The sequence below is a fragment of the Nilaparvata lugens genome, chromosome 11, assembly GCF_014356525.2.
Source record: "Nilaparvata lugens isolate BPH chromosome 11, ASM1435652v1, whole genome shotgun sequence".
Classification (NCBI taxonomy): Eukaryota; Metazoa; Arthropoda; class Insecta; order Hemiptera; family Delphacidae; genus Nilaparvata; species Nilaparvata lugens.
Window position 1 is genome coordinate 89,518 of NC_052514.1, and position 19,347 is coordinate 108,864.

Below are 19,347 nucleotides of genomic sequence, written 5' to 3' on the forward strand. Positions count from 1 at the left end.
TTCTGTACAAAAAAGTCATAGGAAATTGGACAGAAATATTATTAAATTGAGAAATTAACCTACTTTCTGGACTAGTATATGGATCAAAACAGTATATGGGAGAAACAGTTTTGGGCTGTGACTGTTGGTCCTCCCCAGCTATTTTAATGAATTGTGTATCATAATTAATCAATAAAGGCATTATTATAATACATACAATTGAGGAAAAAACAACAGGCATTCGTCCTAAACTTATTTAAACCCCAATTTAAAATAGACAGTCTTGAGTTTATTTAGAGTTGATGATTTGATTCACAAACAATTTCAAGATCCAAAAAAAATTTAAAGATTTTTATACTGCATGACGGTTTAAGGCGGATTCCAACGTTTCAGTACCAGCATAGAGAAAATATAGCATAAAATGATATCCCATGGTGTAGGGTGTTTATGTTCTGAATTTCAATTGTTAATCAAGCTGTTAGTCTTAGTAGTTGTTTTTTGTAAAGCTATGTGAGGCTGAGCTATGTGTGTAGTCATTCATACTGTGCCGTTCTTACACTCTCACCCGGCCAATACAGTATCAAATCAAATCAAATCAAATCAATTTATTGCCACAGACAAACACTTTACAATTTGTATCGGTCACGTCAATATTACAAACTATATTAGAGATCATACAACAATAGCAATTACCTAAAAATCTAGATAGACTCCATGTTAACATTGAAATATTTATCCACACTATAAAAACAATTTTTTATAAAAAATTCTCAATTCTTAGTTTAAATTTCCCTGAGCATTAAACCTCGAATATTTGGTGGTAAATAGTTGTAAAATTTTATTGAAAAGGCCTTAAAACTCGCATGGCTGGATTTGTAAGAGCAGTACTCATTCCTCAGATTCGATTTATTCCTTGTGTTATAACACAATAATAGAGACACAAGTAATATTAGACAGTAGTCGACGGTAATCGGCTTGAGTTGACAAAAATTTGCTTGACATTTGAAACATGAACGACCTATATCATGCTATCTTTTCTCTATGATAATACTTTCTTATACAAGGGCCACATTGTTAATTTGAGGGATGCTTGGATGGCCAATAACAAGGATGTACGTGGAATTTGCTAATATCGTGGGACCATTTGCTAATATCTCGCAACGGTTGATCGCTGCTTGTTTACAGCTAATTCTACACTTATTAAGAAATGGAGTGGCTAGTAAGAGATATATTTTAAAAAATTGTTTAAAACTGCAAAAACTCTCGGACAAAATCTATCCGCGGGCCGGATGTGGCCCCGGGCCGTAGGTTGGAGAGCCCACCTACTAGCGGATAGAGTGCTTGCGTAGCAACCTAGAGATCCCGGGTTCAAACCCACTCAGAGCCAAAAGTTTTTGAACAGGTCACTCCTCTGTTATCGGATGGACACGGGTATGTCGGTCCCGGCTGAAGTATGACAGTCATAAGGCCCATTGACGGTTCAAATGATATATTCAGACGAGGTGGAACTTCCGTCAGGAACTCCCCACCAATAAAAGCCATACGAATATTTATATCACTATCACTATCTACAGTGCAATAAAAATGGACATTCATATTGCCGGTTGCACAAAATCTGGTTACATTTTAAACGTGATAGTGATTCCATGAGAAACAATCAGAGAAGCCGTCTCTTCAGAAACGCCTTCTCTGATTGGTTCTCGTGAAATTAATCACGGTTAAAATTTAACCGGCTGTAGTGCAACCGGGCCATAATGATACTTATGTTCGGGATTCCGCTTTTATACATTGCAGTTCGGAATGGATTGATAAACCATAATCTTTATTCTATTACATTCAATATTCCATCATTCTACAGTTATTATTGTATTGAGCTAATTCTATTTATTTAGATTCTTGTTGTAGTTGAAATCTTTGTTTTCCAGGTGTAAAAAAATGTACAGTATTTGGAAATAGGAACACGATAGATCCTGATGGTAAAGTTAGTAAAGTTGTTCAGCTGCAACTTGATTCAAAAGTTTCCCTACTTCAACTGAATATTTGTAGGTAAGTTAAGTAGATAAACTTCATTTCACTGAATATTTATAGGTAAGTTAAGTAGATTTACTTAATATTTTTGCATTTCGATAGATTTTAGTTGAGATTTATTATTACTCCGTGACAATCAGCCAATCAGCTGTGAATTTTTTTGTCTATGTGGCTTTAATATAATAAAGATTCTAAGAATATCAACTATTAGGGAATAGTGAATTTAATGAGTGATGAGTGATACATTATACAACTAATATCATTTACTCAACATCTTCGGCTCGGTTGTTGCACAAACGCCCGTTAAATTTTAACCGTGATTAAATGCCACGAGATCCAATCAGAGAAACGTTTAAAAAATCCTTCTCTGATGACAACTTTCTTTATTTATCATTATGGCTAGCTAGTGTTTCATTATAGATATCACTACATCTCACCAACAACAGTATCTAAAATTATAAATATAAACAGTATCTGAAGTTGAAACATATCTATTTAGGTGGATAATTTAGGCGATTCCAAATTGTACCTAAAGCCGGGTCCAGACGCTCAAGTTTGCCATCAGTCTTTTGCTCAAGCAAAAGACGGATCGTTTGGTTCAAGAGAAAAAATTGCGTCCACACGCATCCGTCTTATGTCGTTATTGCTTTTCCTATTTACCGCAGCAACACTGCGTTGATATTTCACAATTTTCATCAATTCTTTTCGATAGATTATACGCATAGTATTATACAGGGTTATCATAAAAGAATGGTGCGGTTTCGAACATTGTTTAAAGAAAAACCAAATTACTTACAGTTAATGTTTTTTATTCACCTAATTTGTCGTCTGAAACAGTTTTTTACACGATTAATAACTTTCAATAAGTGCGCCCTTAGTCGCTCGACAAATGTCCAAACGATAATAAATTTCTCTCTTAACATTCGATAACATTTCTTCGATTATGGTGTTATTTGTTCTTTAATCCTGTTTTAAAGTGGTTCAGTTCGCGATTTCTTGTGAATAAACAATGTTTTTGATGTAAATTTACAAGAAAAAATCTACCTGAACCACTTAAAAACAGGATTAATGAAGCAATGACAACCATAACCAATGAAATGTTAGCGAATGTTTGGAGAGAAATTGATTATCGTTTGGATATTTTGTCGAACGACTAAAGGCGCACCATTATAAATATTTTAATTTATCAATCATGTAAAAAACTGCCTGAGACGACAAATTAGATGAATAAACAACATCAACTGTAAGTAATTTGGTTTTTCTTTAAACCATGTTCGAAACCGCACCATTCTTTTATGATAACTCTGTATATAATACATAGTATTATAGTATAGTATTATAGTTATAGCATATTTTTCTTGCTACAAAGTCCTTAGTGGGGTTTATCTCCTTGAATCTATTCACTAGTATGTCATAGGCGTTTCTCTTTTTATCTCTATCACTATACTCTTTCGATTTTATTTTCCAAAAACATGGATGTGCTTTGTAGAGTTCAATAGATTCAATAATGAATTCGCGTGGGTATGTGCGTAAATGTGACATAATAAGAATAACTATATAAACCAACTAATTGATAAATAAAATGAAATAACTAATAATAAGACTTTTCATTTCATTTCATTTCATTTTTTCATCCCACTGACCACCTATGAAAGGGGTATAAGGATTTGTCAATTATAATCTAAGTCGTCAATCTTTGCATTCTTTAATGCAAAAAGAATTCCTCACTGGAATAAGGACAAACCTGCAACAACTCCTCCCTCACCTTAATTCTGAACTTTTCACCTGTAAGAGCTTTTATGCGTGTTGGCAATGAATTATAAAGCCGAATTCCTGCACTCTTTACCCCCCTCTCATACATACCAGTTCGATGAATGTCGTCTCTGAGGTTTTGTCTATATCTGGTATTGTATGAGTGGAACAACTCTCCTGTATTTAACCTATCTTTATTCCTATCAATAAAACAAAGAGCCTCTAAAATATATACACCTGGTAGTGGGAGAATATTTAACTTTTTGAAATAATCTCTACAACTTGCTCTAATAGATTCACCCACCATCATTCTAACTGCCCACTTTTGAATCCTAAATATATGTATTGCATGAGTTGAATTGCCCCAAAATATAACACCGTATGAAAGAAGAGAATGGAACACAGCCAAATAAACACTTCTAAGCGTTCCTGCATCCAGCAATTTCTTCACGGTTCTAAGAACAAATATACTGCTGAGTTTAGTTTGCTTTTTAGCTGGTCTAAATGAGGTCGCCAGGAGAGTTCAGAGTCCTGCACTACTCCAAGTACCTTTGCCTCGTTTGCTGAACCTATGTTTCCATCTCTCGTATCCAATACTGCTTCCCGAGCCGTCCTGAATGAATCTGCATAGTCTTATTGTAATTTAGTACCAACATATTTGAGGCCAGCCATTCTTCTAGTTTCTGAAGAGCTCTTCTACTTTCAGATTCCATATCATGCTGACTGTTACTTTTCAATAAAATACTTACATCATCAGCGTAAAAAACACAGTGTGCTGGCTCAAGATGTGGTGGCAAGTCGTTAATATATAGAAGAAAAGCAAAGGACCAAGGACTGATCCCTGAGGGACCCCACTCCTTGCCTGTAACCATTCCGACTGATACACAAAAGAGTGAGACTGTATTTCCACCCGCTGATGTCTCTCATCAAAGTATGATACGAACCACTTGAGAACCTTGCCTTCAAAACCATATAATTTCATCTTTTTCAATAAAATTTCAATGTTTACAAGATCGATACTGATATATAAATTATAAATACTGAAAATACTGTATATTAATACTGATTCACCACAGACAATTGTTTATGATAATAGCCCGGACACTTGACAGCTCAGTATACACTCACTCATTGAGAAGTTAATGAATATGAATACTGCAATCTGCAATAGAAACCAAGTGAAGTAGGCTACTGTATATCCTGCGCATGTCATATAATTAAACATTGGCAACAAGCCAAGGGTAATTGGCAACAAGGGTATTGTACTTATACAATACAAGGTATTGAGTGAAATGATTTTCATAATTTCATGGTTGGTATGCCTGTCATCGCCTTGACAATGATGTTTGACTTCTGTCAATGACCGATGGAAATTGGGCTTGATATGGTTCATTGAGTCTGAATTGTATACGGTTGACATATATCCGGTAGATGAGTAATAATTATATCGTATTTTTTCGCTGATTCAACTGGATAATGCTATATTTAACAACATAATGACAAAAATATTACTGTTAATCGCTAAATGGCGTTGTTTACATGTCATATCTCGAGACACAGTGATTGTAAATGGATTGAAATTTGTAGATAGTATTCTTATCAACAAAATAGTACATCTTATTATAAATCATGATAGTAAATCATAATATCAACATCAAATTCTGAGAGTATAATGAGACTCAAAAAAGGGTTATGGCATTATATACAATCGATAAAAAAAAACTTGCTTATTTTCAAGTACTCGCGAGGCATTTTATTAATTTGAGGGCGCTGAATCCGAATCTGAAATCACAATTTCTCTATCTCTATTTTTACGCGATTAGGTTTTGTGGATAGGCAAAAGACGGACGGTTTGATGGAAAAAGATTCCCGGCCGATACATTTTAAGTTTGACGACTTAAGCTTGAAGACCCATTCGTTTTACCGTCCAGACGCAACGACTTACATGCTCCGACTTTTGCTTGAGCAAAAAGACTGAAGCTAAATTTGAGCGTCTGGACCGGGCTTAAGACTAACTTATTGGACTATTGTTACCTTGCATGTTTAAGCATTGATGATGCTTATTGCTTTTTTGTAAAGTTTTACGGCAAATAAAATTATTGATTCATTTCATGCTTTAAATATTGTTAATATTCATTTATCATATTTTTCGCAGGTTAGTGAAAGAGGACGAGCGTTATCTGCTGTACCATTCCATGAGCAACTCCCTGGAATACCATGAAAGAGACAGGGAATTCTTGGAGGTTCCGGAGGATAATATTGAGGCTGTGAGACGTCTTTTCCACTCCTACCCGAATTATTTGAAAGTTGCCGATCTGCCCATAGATGATGATGAGGCCAAGGTGCGTAGCAACTGTTTCCATTAATTTTGCTCTTCTTTTTCAAGTTCTTGAAGTATAATCATAGAGAAACAATCGCGTAAGTAGATATCCCATGGTATAGGGCGTTTATGTCGCAACTTTTACTGTTATCTCAAGCCGATTACTGTCGATTATTTTCGGTTTTTACTGTTTTGACCGGGTATCAAATCAAATCAAATAATCGTTTATTGCCATAAAACATACAATATGTTGAGAAAATGGTCATTATTAATTGAAAAAAGAAAATACGAGTTGAAGAACTCAACTATCACAGATAAAACTTATACTACACACATATCCAAATCCACATACTAGTAGTTCTGCGAACAGTAGAACTCGCTCATGAATAGCCTACAACTTTCAAACTAATGAGAAGGCCATTAAGAAAGTACAGTATATTGTGAAGATTTATCCATGTCATCTATTATTTTCTCCTTTGAAAGTGCTAAAGACATTGTTTCCAGGGACACCGGACTTATAAATGTCTCTCAAGGAGGTTCCTTCATATCGTCCACATATTTACAATATTACAAATTTTCTAACAATTAATTATAAGAATTCGGTCAATTGACAGAAAAATGGAATATGCAGTAGGCAATTTAGACTATGAATCGTCTCACAGACGATAGTGAGACGGAAATGATTCTAAATGTTTTTCATGAAAAGTGGATTCAATGTTATGGCGGCTTGTTATGCCTATGCAGAATGTTTATACTCACAAGTCGGTTTCCGATCTCATACTAAAACGAAAACAAGAGCTAACTAAGCTGTGATGTCTCCGGCCGGTTCGGTAGGTCTAGAAACTATTCATCTTTGGAACAGGGAAATATCGTGTTGAAAAGGGAAGAAGAAATGGGTGCAATCAAGTGAGAAGTTTTCTTCAATTAATAAAAACAGTATGATTTGGAGCGGCTCAGACGTTTCAAGGTTCACCGCTGACAAATCTTGTCCTCTATCGATAGCATTCCAACGATACCATTCATTCAATACAGCATATTTTAGAGCGGCACAATTCATATTCAATTTATATCAAAACCAGAGGTCTTATCAAAAATCGTTACACATACGTTTCTGCGCCTTGTTTCAAAGAGCTTGTATACCAAATTTCATCCGAATCGGACAATAACTGCGACTGTAACTGCGGTACAAACAAACAAACAGACAAAAGCCGATCGAGTCGAAACTAAGACCTCAGCTTCGCTTCGGTCAATTATATCTAAAACAACAATGGATCCATGAGCAATCACTATAGCACAGCTGCACCACAACACAATCATAATAACAATGGTATCACACAACGGAAAGGTAAAAGTGTATGAACGGCACAATATGAGAGACTACCAGCGTCATGAAGCTTCACAGGAAAGAACTACGTGGACTATCGGCTTGAGATAACAGTAAAAGTTGCGACATAAACGCCCTATACCATGTGATATCTATTGCTACGCTATTGTTTCTCTATGGTATAATCAAGCAAAGGTGCGTAGAAACTGTTTTCCATTTATTTTTTTTTCTTTCTCAAGTTCTTGAATTATATTTACGTTAGTTGCATTTTAGATTGTCAAGTACATACAAACTCTATTTCTTATAATATTATCTCTGCATGCATTACATTGCTTGCAAACCGATATCAGCTATATTTGCATTCTAGATTGTTAAGTTTATTCAAGCTCTATTTCTCATAATATTTCTGCTTGCATTACATTGTTTTCTGCTTGGTGGAGCATCCATTTGAGCCTGAGTGAATTTCTTGATAGTGAGATGACATTGGGCCCGTTCTGTGTACATGGAATGTGGTAAATTGTCCGATTCACAATTTACCAGGTAAAAAGTTCCGCGTTCCATGGGAAGAGTTTTGACAGATTCTGTACCAGAAACCAGTTCCAGTTCCAAAATCCTGCCCCACAGTCGAAGCGTGGTAAATTGTCCGACCTGGTACAGTTCCAACTATCTGAGCTCTCATTGGTCGATTATTGTAGTCTGCTTGCTTCTCTGCGCATGCGCTGATAGTTTGTTTACCATAGCATAGCCATAGAATACATGCATAATAAATGCATAATACATGTAAGAATAAATAAATAAATAAATAATAGCTTTTGGCTCTGTAAATTCGTGAAATGAACTGCATTCTCTTGAAACATGCCTGATATCTTAGGACTTTTAAATCTTGAAATGAACTGTATAATGGATTTCGTGAAATAAACTAGATTCCCTTGAAGCATGCATGATAGCTTTTCACTCTGTAAATTCTGTAACTGAACTGAATTCTCTTGAAACATGCCTGATATCTTAGGACTTTTAAATCTTGAAATGAACTGTATAATGGATTTCGTGAAATAAACTAGATTCTCTTGAAGCATGCATGATAGCTTTTGACTCTGTAAATTCTTGAACTGAAATGAATTCTCTTGAAACATGCCTGATATCATAGGACTTTTAAATCGTGAAATAAACTGTATAATGGATTTCGTGAAATAAACTAGATTCCCTTGAAGCATGCATGATAGCTTTTCACTCTGTAAATTCGTGAAATGAACTGAATTCTCTTAAAACATACCTGATATCTTAGGACTTTTAAATCTTGAAATGAACTGTATAATGGTTTTCGTGAAATGAACTAGATTCTCTTGAAGCATGCATGATAGCTTTTGACTCTGTAAATTCTTGAACTGTACTGAATTCTCTTGAAACATGCCTGATATCTTGGGACCTTTAAATCTTGAAATGAACTGTATAATGGATTTCGTGAAATAAACTAGATTCTCTTGAAGCATGCATGATAGCTTTTGACTCTGTAAATTTGTGAAATGAACTGAATTCTCTTGAAACATGCCTGATATCCTAGGACTTTTAAATCCTGAAATGAACTGAATTCTCTTGAAGCATGCATGATTACTTTGGACTCTGTAAAATCGTGGAATGAACTGTATAATTGACTCTGTGAAATGAACTGTATTTGACAAATTTAGTGACGGTATTCACTTATTTCAGTGGTCGTTCGCCAATACACTTTGGGAGAATGGTCTGCTAAAAACCGATAAACCTCTGCTTAAGATCAGCCCTGAGGAGATGGTTGGCGATGACGATGATGATGATGAGGACTAAACACAGTACTAGGACTAAGACAGAAAAGTGTTAAAAACAGTACGTTGATCGTTAGCTATGAAAATATTTGTTCCTCTGGTTTTCACTGAAAAAAGTTGAAAAATGTACGTTGATCGTTAGCTCTAAAAATTCGTTTCTGTTTGTTTTTAAATGAACAAAAGGTCAGGAACTGAGTATTGCCAGTTGATACATATTTACAGATGGAAATTACTGAGATATTATATTTATTCAAATGCTAATGAATTAATAATTATTATTAAACGAAAATCCAAATTAAATGCTGTAAATCGCCCCGAAGACTTCTGCTTCTGCAAATATTGACAACAGGGTAAACAGCAAGATGGAAATTCGATGGAAATTTTCGGGCTGGCAAATAATTTGAATAGTAGGCTCATCGAATTTCCATCTATCTGTTTACTCTGTTGTCAATATTTGCAGTAGCAGAAGTCTTCGGGGAGATTTACAGCATTTAATTTGGATTTTTGTTTAATAATCATTAGAATGCATTAATTTATTTATTGGATGTAATAAAATGTGGAATCTGAAAGATTATAATAATTGAAATGTCTATTATTATTGAGAGTCACAAGTGACTCTCCTTGTTTTGAAAGTTTTCAATTCTTTTTTCATTTGTTTTATAATTTATTTTTCTTGAAGTTAACTCTTGTTGAGGAATATTTTCCCTAAGCAACAATTTTATTTTTATAATTTGGTTTTGAAAACACATTATTGTTTGTAGAACTATTTAAATTACTTTGTTTTTATTTTAAATTACTTGCGAATCTTCCATCAAATCATTGAAGTTTGTTTTGAAAAGACGGTTTAGTAAGGTGTTTATTTTTGTAATACTGCTTGATGTAAGAAACGTTGCTATTGTGGTTTGATTGTAGTTTAATCTCAATCAATTGAGTGCGATATTTCAATTGATTGATGCACTGTAAATCAATCAATCAATATACTTTTGATTGATACTCTGTATATCAATCAATTAATATACTTATCAACTGATATAAGGTATCAAAGATGGAAGATTTATTAGAAATCGCAGTTAATCAACAGTTGGAATATTATTAATGTATATAAAATCAATATTTGAAATAATTATTAGACAGTGATGATGTAAGGAATATCAAAAGTGATATAAAGTGTACAATATTTTTACAGTATTGATCAACTACAGTCATAGCCACCTCTAATACAAGGCCGCGGCCTACGATATTGCAAGCTGATCTTTTTCACCAATCATGTATTATATTGTAGGCCTACACTGCGACGTTGCAATATCGTAGGCCGCGGTCTTGTATTAGAGGTGGCTATGTGCTACAGTATACCAATACATTAATATTCATAATTCATTGAAAATATTAATTCAAGGCTAGAATCACTGTAAATCATTCAATATACTTTTGATTGATACACTGTATATCAATCAGTTAATATACTTATCAACTGATTCAAAATTTCTTTAAAATATTATTATTATTTATTTATTTGAAAATATACATGTTGATTGAAGGCTTCAATCGATAATCAGAACTTATTGAAATATTGATTGTAGGCTTCAATTAAAGCTCATTGAATATTTGTAGTGAAAAATTTTCCTCATTATTAACAGTAAATTACTGTAGTAATTTGGACAAGACATCCAAGCTACTTATTGTTGATTGTTTTAAATTACATCAAAGTGTAATTTTCAAATATAACTGGAATACAGATATATTCAGACTATATTCGAATTCAAATACAACTTTGTAACTATAACTTGAAATGTACTCTTATTTGGTTAAAATATAACTGGAATACAGGTATATTCTGACTACATTTGAATTCAAATACAATTTTGTAACTATAACTTGAAATGTACTTTTATCAGGTTCAAATATAACTGGAATACAGGTATATTCAGACTATATTTGAATTCAAATACAACTTTGTAATTACTATAACTTGAAATTTACTTTTATTTGGTTCAAATATAACTGAAATACAGATATATTCAGACTATATTTGAATTCAAATAAAAGTTTGAAACTATAAACATTATTTTTTTCTTTACAGCTGTGTTGTGAGTGATGTTGTGGTACTTTTCCATAGTGAAAACACAAATTTAAATTGTCAACAACTTTTTATTATAATAAAATATTATAATATAATTTATACAGAATCTGGTTTCGTGGCTTTAAAGATGTGGCTGGTTAGGTTAGGTTAGGTTAGGTTAGGTTAGGTTAGGTTAGGTTAGGTTAGGTTAGGTTAGGTTAGGTTAGGTTAGGTTAGGTTAGGTTAGGTTAGGTTAGGTTAGGTTAGGTTAGGTTAGGTTAGAAGCAGAAGTCTTCGGGGCGATTTACAGCATTTAATTTGGATTTTCGTTTAATAATAATTATTAATTCATTAGCATTTGAATAAATATAATATCTCAGTAATTTCCATCTGTAAATATGTATCAACTGGCAATACTCAGTTCCTGACCTTTTGTTCATTTAAAAACAAACAGAAACGAATTTTTAGAGCTAACGATCAACGTACATTTTTCAACTTTTTTCAGTGAAAACCAGAGGAACAAATATTTTCATAGCTAACGATCAACGTACTGTTTTTAACACCTAACCTAACCTAACCTAACCTAACCTAACCTAACCTAACCTAACCTAACCTAACCTAACCTAACCTAACCTAACCTAACCTAACCTAACCTAACCTAACCTAACCTAACCTAACCTAACCTAACCTAACCTAAAGCCACGAAACCAGATTCTGTATATATTATAATATTTTATTATAATAAAAAGTGGTTGACAATTTAAATTTGTGTTTTCATTATTATTTTCTGTTGAAAGAAACGTTTGTAAGTTAGTAACATTATGGCAAACAAAGGTACAAACAAATATTAATTACTGTTATGTTGAAATGTGAAAACGTTTTGGAAAAAATACTGAATAAAAATTTTATTAGTTTAGAAATTGAGGTTTTTGTTTTTATCTTCTAATACTAACGAAAATATGCATGAATTTTGCAGTACAATATTTCATTATCCTGGTTAGGTATTTATGAATTTCACCCAAATCATAGACCAGGTATACTCATATAATCATAAAAACTCATAAAATCATAACCACATAAACTACTCTAATCGCATTATTCAGTGTTTCGGCATTCGAAACCTAACAGCTTGTTCTTTTCTTGTGGTCAACCAAAATAATTTTTCAATGATTTCTAGTACAGTGATTTCCACTTCAAACTGTTAGCATTACATGTTATCATAACATAATTTATTCCCATCAATAATTATTGTTGAATGTCAATTTTTACTGTAATAAATCTCATTATATATTATCTAGGATCTGTTTAATATTGAGGTTCACTTTATAATGGCAGTGGAGGAAGATCGGAGAACAGCGTTGCCGATTCTCTGCCTTGGCACTGCCTTTTATAGAGCGCTAGCCGTCAGGCTCGCTTCGCTCGCCATATCCGTCTAGCCAGGGGGCTCCGCCCCCTGGACCCCCGACTGGATCGTCCAAGAATGAGATCAGCAGGCTCGCTTCGCTCGCCTGCATTTTTCATTTGAGCATTTTCTCATATGTTAGGACAATCCAGTCGGGGGTTCAGACTAAACTTCTGGCTAAACGGATATGACGAGCGAAGCGAGCCTGACGGCTAGTAATATAATATTCCCAGGATTGAAGTAGCAGTGCCCAATCAATTATTTTTCCGCGATAAATGCATTTAAATCTTCAACTTGGTGCCAACCTAACAAAGTCAACTCAACTTAATGCCAACCTGACAAAATTATTAATTTAGTTGCCAGATAACAACTGTTTCGAAGAGGTACTCTATCTAGATTATAGTTCTATAGTAACATATGATATGGAAATTTCAATTATAATTAAGAGATTGGGAGAAGAAGAATATACATGCTAAAAGACGAACTTTAAACCCTTAAAAACAACCCTTAGAGTTGGAATATTGCCAAAAGATTTCTTAGTGCGCCTCTAAAGGGCCAACTGAACATACCTACCAAATTTGAACGTTTTTGGTCCGGTAGATTTTTAGTTATGCGAGTGAGTGAGTGCGTGAGTCAGTCAGTCAGTGAGTGAGTGCCATTTCGCTTTTATATATATAGATAGCTGATACCTGATATAGCTATATCAGGATATCTGATAGCTGAGGATAGTTACATCGGATGTAATAATATTAACTGTTCATTCTTGTTCATCAATTATATTTTTTTCGTCAAGAAAAAATAATATATATTGTTCAATGATTCAATCATAAATTGCCTTAATCAAGACCAAATACTTTTGTTAATTGATTGGATTTCCAGATTGTTTAAAAACTGGAATAGTTGCAGAGCTGGAAAAGGATAGTGTTATCTGCTATGTCGAATGATAGACAAGGATAGCAATATCAATGTTAATAGAATACTGCCAGTATAACGTGGCCTCACTATAGGTGAAAACGAATAATAGAAGACGTGATAACAATTGTGAAAAAATATTTATTCCATTTTTATCGTCTGTTTAATCCCGCGTTTCTCTTATCTTGGTCTTTCTTTCGGCCCACCACGTATTCTACATAGCTCAGGTAGCCATCATTGTCTAAGTCATCCTCTGCTAAAACCTGGTCGATCAAATCTGAAACAAAATGTAATTATTTCAGATGGAATTAAATAGAGAATGCAATATAATTCCATCTGTAACTGGTTGGCCGCTATGGCTTCGTATAAAATGAGCGCTGCTATCCAGAGATTGTCAGTTTGGTGTAAGGGTAAGCATTCCTGACTAGCAATTGGGAGGTGCCGGGTTCGATTCCCGGGCTGGCAACTAATTTTTGGATAGTAGTTCTCATCGAATTTCCATCTAGCTGTTAACCCTGTTGTCAATGTCTGCAGTAGCAGAAGTCTTCGGGGTGATGTACAGCATTTATTTGGGATTTTCGTTAAATAATAATTATTAATTAGGCTATTTCATTTCATCTTCAATTATTCAATTTCATTTTTAATTATTCTAATTTGAACATTGAATTAAAATGACAATTCTCATGAATCAAAGACTTAATATGTTTCCTGGACTTAAGAAGAGACTGTATTTTTTACAACACTAAATTTTCCCCAGTGAAAAGCAAGGGTTATCTGCTAGTTCTATGATACAATACAGAAAACAATTAGAGTACAATCAGAAAATTAACTCACTGTGGGTGAGTTATATAAATGAACACTACAATACAAAAACTCGGGAGTCGAACCAGAAACATCAGTTTATTGCAGAAGGAAAATTAATTCAGAGTTACAACAGAAAATATCGCCCAAAAGACTGAGTTTGTTGCATAAATATACCATATCTATAATACTAGTAGTTCTGTGAACAGTAGACCTCACGCATCATTCTCATCTACAAGTACCTGATTGAAACTATAGACCTTATGGAAATACAGCAATAGACTGGCTTCTCCACACATCTGTGTAATCACTTGTCAGCTGATTTATGATGAATAATTTATTCTATAGTCTGATTTTTACTTTCCTTGCCCATTACCATAGGTAAGGAAAGTATTGCTTTCCGAAAAAAATTAAGGTACCCCAATTCTAAATTTCTATACGTTTCAAGGTCCCCTGAGTCCAAAAAAGTGGTTTTTGGGTATTGGTCTGTATGTGTGTGTGTGTGTGTATGTGTGTATGAGTGTATGTGCGTCTGTGTACACGATATCTCATCTCCCAATTAACCGAATGACTTGAAATTTGGAACTTAAGGTCCTTACACTATAAGTATCCGACACGAACAATTTCGATCCAATGCAATTCAAGATGGCGGCTAAAATGGCGAAAATGTTGTCAAAAACAGGGTTTTTCGCGATTTTCTCGAAAACGGCTTCAACGATTTTGATTAAAGTTATACCTGAAATAGTCATCGATAAGCTTTATCAACTGCCACAAGTCCCATATCTGTAAAAATTCCAGGAGCTCCGCCCCATCTATGCAAAGTTTGATTTTAGATTCCCAATTATCAGGCTTAAGATACAATTCAAACAGAAAAAATTGAGTGGAAAAGATTGAGCATGAGAATCTCTACAACTAATGTTCAGTAACATTTTCACCTAAAATTAAAAATAAGCTCGAAATTCAAGAAAATGTGATTATCCAATAATTGCGAACTAATGGCAACTGTTGATTCTATTAAATGATTCACTATGGAGAGATAGCACACCTCGTGTGTCTTCAGCGTTATTGCCCTGTCACCAGCTGGCTCAAATCTTTGAATAGTAGACTTGAGATGCGCGGGAACAGTAGCCTCAGGTGATCAATTTCCATAACGGCAAGGAAAGTTGTGTGAGTGCGCCACACCAGATTTTTACTCTAATATTGGCGTATGAAGGAGGCTCCTTTTTCGTTTTATATTATCCTTGAAATACAGAATTTCCAAAAACCTTGTATATACGTCGACGCGCAATTAATAAAGAAACATACCTGTCAAATTTCATGAATCAATTTCATCTATTACCGCGTTTCGCCGTAAATGCGCAACATTTAAACATCAAGAGAAATGCCAAACCGTCGACTTGAATCTTAGACCTCACTTCGCTTGGTCAATTAGAGGAACGAACTGGCTCATACACGTACGGGATAGGAAATACACGAATGACGCATCTCGTCTGAATTACTGGACTGATTAACTTGACATTTTGCATATAAATTCTTAATTTACCGAAGATGCTTATAGGCCTATTTTGAAATTTCCAAGATGTCAGTGGGTCAATTTTTCAGGTTGTCAAGTCTTCAGTTAGACCCTTGCAAAGCTCGTGTTACCTGCTGGTCTTCAAAAATTGAAGGTTGAGCTTGAACCATGGGTTATGTAAAAAAATAGGCCTATTTTTAGTGAAAAGGGAAAGATATTGTGCATTCATTTTATTTTAGCGTAAGGAAGGTCTGAACTATTTTTCATTCTGATAATTTGTATATAAATGTGATGATTTTACTACCTGTGAAGTAGCGCATATCATCATCCGTGGACTGGTATTTGTCGGGTGCGACGCGGTCCTTGAGGTCGGAAGACTTGTGCCGGTTGTCTCCGTGGTTCTCTTCAGAGTCGTCGTGGTCGTGATGGGTTGAATGATGTATAGCGTGCAGTATCTCCAGACCATCCAGTTTAGTGTTATTGTCGAAGTCGTGTAGCCTAGACAAAAATTGATGATAATTTAATTTATTTCTAAAGGGATACTTGTATTTATTTATCATTTACAATCAACTTAAGGACAAAGAAACAGACTTCAGTCCAAAACTTATTTTCATCCCAATTTCATGAAATAAATTGTCCAAATAAAGGTTATGTGCGACTTTCCAATTCTTCACTAATTTCCACATTGAAACAAAACACTTGAAAGAATTAATTTTGAATTTAGAAAGATTAAGATCTGAATTGATAACAAAATTCCTTCTACTTGGTAGTTTTTCATTTTCATCATCATCCCATGATGATACAAAATTCCTTCTACTTTGTAGTTTTTCATTTTAATATAAATGTTATTACTAGTATCCTTTTCATTTTTCTTTTCTTTAGTGCCAACAAGTAGAAAGAGAAGGCACTGTGTACTCGTAATTATACAGGGTCTCCCACGAAAGGTGTAACAGCCGATCACCATAGATTATTTGTACATAAAATTTGCAACACAAAATGACTAGTAAAATTCTCTTACATCAACGTTAGTTTTCGAGATTTATAGATGTCTCGATATTATGAAAGAACGTCAATTACTAGAAAACTATCAGTTAAAATCCAATTTTAAGGATATTGTTGTAAAGAGGAAGAAATTCCCAATGATTCATTTATACTTGTTCCTTTGTTTGACTATCATTCGTCCAGTTCAAAGCCGAATATTTCAAACAGTTTGAACGCTCTTGAAAAGTTTAAAAACATCAAACAAGGGATCAAATCATATGCATCTCATCTGAAATTTCTTTCTCTTCTCAATCATTTGCTTAGAATTAGATTTTGACTAATAGTTTTCCATTTATTGTCGTCTTTTTGGATAATTCAATCCACTTTTCGATGCATTTTAGAAAGCGTAATAAATCATCTAGTTTATCCGATGGACACATCGGATGGGTGTGTTTCGGATGGATACTTTAAGTCGTCGGTCCCGGCTGCCTAAAAAGCAGTCGTTAGGTCATGTCCAGAGGCCCTGAAATTGATCAGTTGCGACCTGAAAACTGTGACACCAGACCTGAGCCAGCCAGGTCACTCGATAGTATTATTATTATTTTATCTAGTTCATCTTTTTTTATTCTTACTGTTTTTATTTACTGTTTTCTTGCATCAATGTATACGTTTTTTATGGAATACTGTTAGTGAACCTAATAACTAAACTATGAATTAAATAGTACCTATAGTGAGGTCCACGTTATAATGACAGTGGATGAAGATAGAAGAATAGCGATGCCGATTCTCTTCATTAATTAATTATATTTCTATACTGTCAAAAACATAATTGGCATCGTTGTGGACCTAGAAAAGGATAGTACCACCGGCTTTGTTGAATGATAGACAAGGATAGCAAAACCAAAGTTGATCAAATACTGTCATTATAACGTGGACCTCACTATAGGTACCGTAATTCAAAACTGGACTCCACTATAATCCTTCCATCAAAACTTTACAATGAGGATTTAATTTTACCCACTCATTGAGAGGTATTCTAATTTCGCTCAGAAATATAATATGGGAGGCAACTACTACATCTTCAATGGAAAATTCTGAATATAAAATGGCTAATAAATTAGAATGATCATATAAGTGTACAGCATATCCAAATCATATAAAAGTATATTTCCCACTAATTAATTCCTTAACCAAAAGATTGGTGACTCATCATGTTTTCTGGTTCCGTTCAACAGCAGAATATAGTCACTTATTTTATTTTAGCAAAGTTGAATTTTAAGAAATACTATTTTAAGAAAGACTTAGTGCAGGTTGCACAACAGCCGGTTAAATTTTAATCGTGATTAATTCCACGAGAACCAATCAGAGAAGGCCATTTTGATAAAACGGCCGTTCACCGTCCACTCAAAATGAGTGGGCACCGTCCTATCAAAAAGGCCTTTTCTGATTGGTTCTCGTGGAATTAATCACGGTTAAAATTTAACCGGCTGTTGTGCAACCGGGCCTTCATTACTCACTTGAAGTAATGGAATTCCAACTCCTCAGGCGTCATCTTACTGGTATCTACTTCTGGATTTACATTCATCAGATCCTCTTTTATGTGCCTGAAAGAATATCATGCATGCATATTATTTTTAAAAATATTCATAATTTAAATTTATAGAACAATAGACTATTGGTACCGTACTCCTTTTCACTTTTCACATTCAATTCAGTCTCCAGAATAAATTAACAATTATTATTTCTCTGACAATAAATTCTCACCTGAAAAATAAAAGTGTGAATAGATAAAACAAATATTAATTCCCAGTTGTCAAGGATCCCAAGAAATCATTAAATACTTATAATCGAACAGGGGATCCCAAGAAATGATTGAATACTTTTTAGTGGAATAGATGAGAATACTTTTCATTGAACAGTGGTCTGTCAACTAGGACCATTGAAATCTATAGGTGCGTACAGACTGTCGCTCTGCTCCGCAACCGAACGTCACTCCAGCAGAGCGATTGATGATCGACCGGCGAGCAACAGTGGTTCGACCGGGAACGCGAGAATATCTAACATCTTCTGTAACGTGCATGATGGGTGCGTGGGCGGAGCGACTGTGGTTCGATGGTGGTACGAGGGAGGAGCGTGCTCGGTGCGGGTTGGAAGCGCGAATATGTGTACGCAGCTAAAATATCTCCCAGGCCAAGTAGCATGAGTTACAACAGATGACTTCTAATTTCCCTTCTAAACTTTTTCCAATATCAAAAATGTCTAAAATAAAAATAGATATCCATTTTTTACTTAGATTTCTATTTTTATTTATATTCAAATGTAGCCCTAAAGAAAAAAGACAATGTTTAATTTAGTATTTTCAATGATACTACATTAGAAAAACTTAGTACCTCATTTAATTATTGACCAAAGTTGAATAGCAATTCTGGAATGAATATTCTATATTTTATTATAATATGATGTTTCATAATATCTTG

The 19,347-nt window shown here is 34.2% G+C and overlaps 2 protein-coding genes across 4 annotated transcripts in view; one reads left to right on the plus strand and one right to left on the minus strand.

Annotated features, from left to right (window-relative positions):
• The window catches only part of LOC120353499 (bifunctional lysine-specific demethylase and histidyl-hydroxylase NO66-like), a 59,182-nt gene extending 49,642 nt beyond the window's left edge, over positions 1-9,540 (plus strand). Inside the window, exons 2-4 of one of the 2 annotated variants that reach the window (XM_039437348.1) lie at positions 1,905-2,025; positions 5,915-6,101; positions 9,111-9,540. In XM_039437348.1, coding sequence (XP_039293282.1) covers positions 1,905-2,025; positions 5,915-6,101; positions 9,111-9,224 — 422 coding nt within the window. In that variant the 3' untranslated portion in view covers positions 9,225-9,540. The remainder of the gene's footprint in view (positions 1-1,904; positions 2,026-5,914; positions 6,102-9,110) is intronic. The other variant, XM_039437347.1, reaches the window with a different exon arrangement.
• Positions 9,541-13,510: 3,970 nt separating this feature from the next.
• The window catches only part of LOC120348894 (multiple coagulation factor deficiency protein 2 homolog), a 28,919-nt gene continuing 23,082 nt past the window's right edge, over positions 13,511-19,347 (minus strand). Inside the window, exons 3-5 of one of the 2 annotated variants that reach the window (XM_039437350.1) lie at positions 18,388-18,474; positions 16,194-16,387; positions 13,511-13,852 (exon numbers count right to left, since the gene is read on the minus strand). In XM_039437350.1, the coding sequence (XP_039293284.1) occupies positions 13,728-13,852; positions 16,194-16,387; positions 18,388-18,474 (406 nt within the window). In that variant the 3' untranslated portion in view covers positions 13,511-13,727. The remainder of the gene's footprint in view (positions 13,853-16,193; positions 16,388-18,387; positions 18,475-19,347) is intronic. The other variant, XM_039437351.1, reaches the window with a different exon arrangement.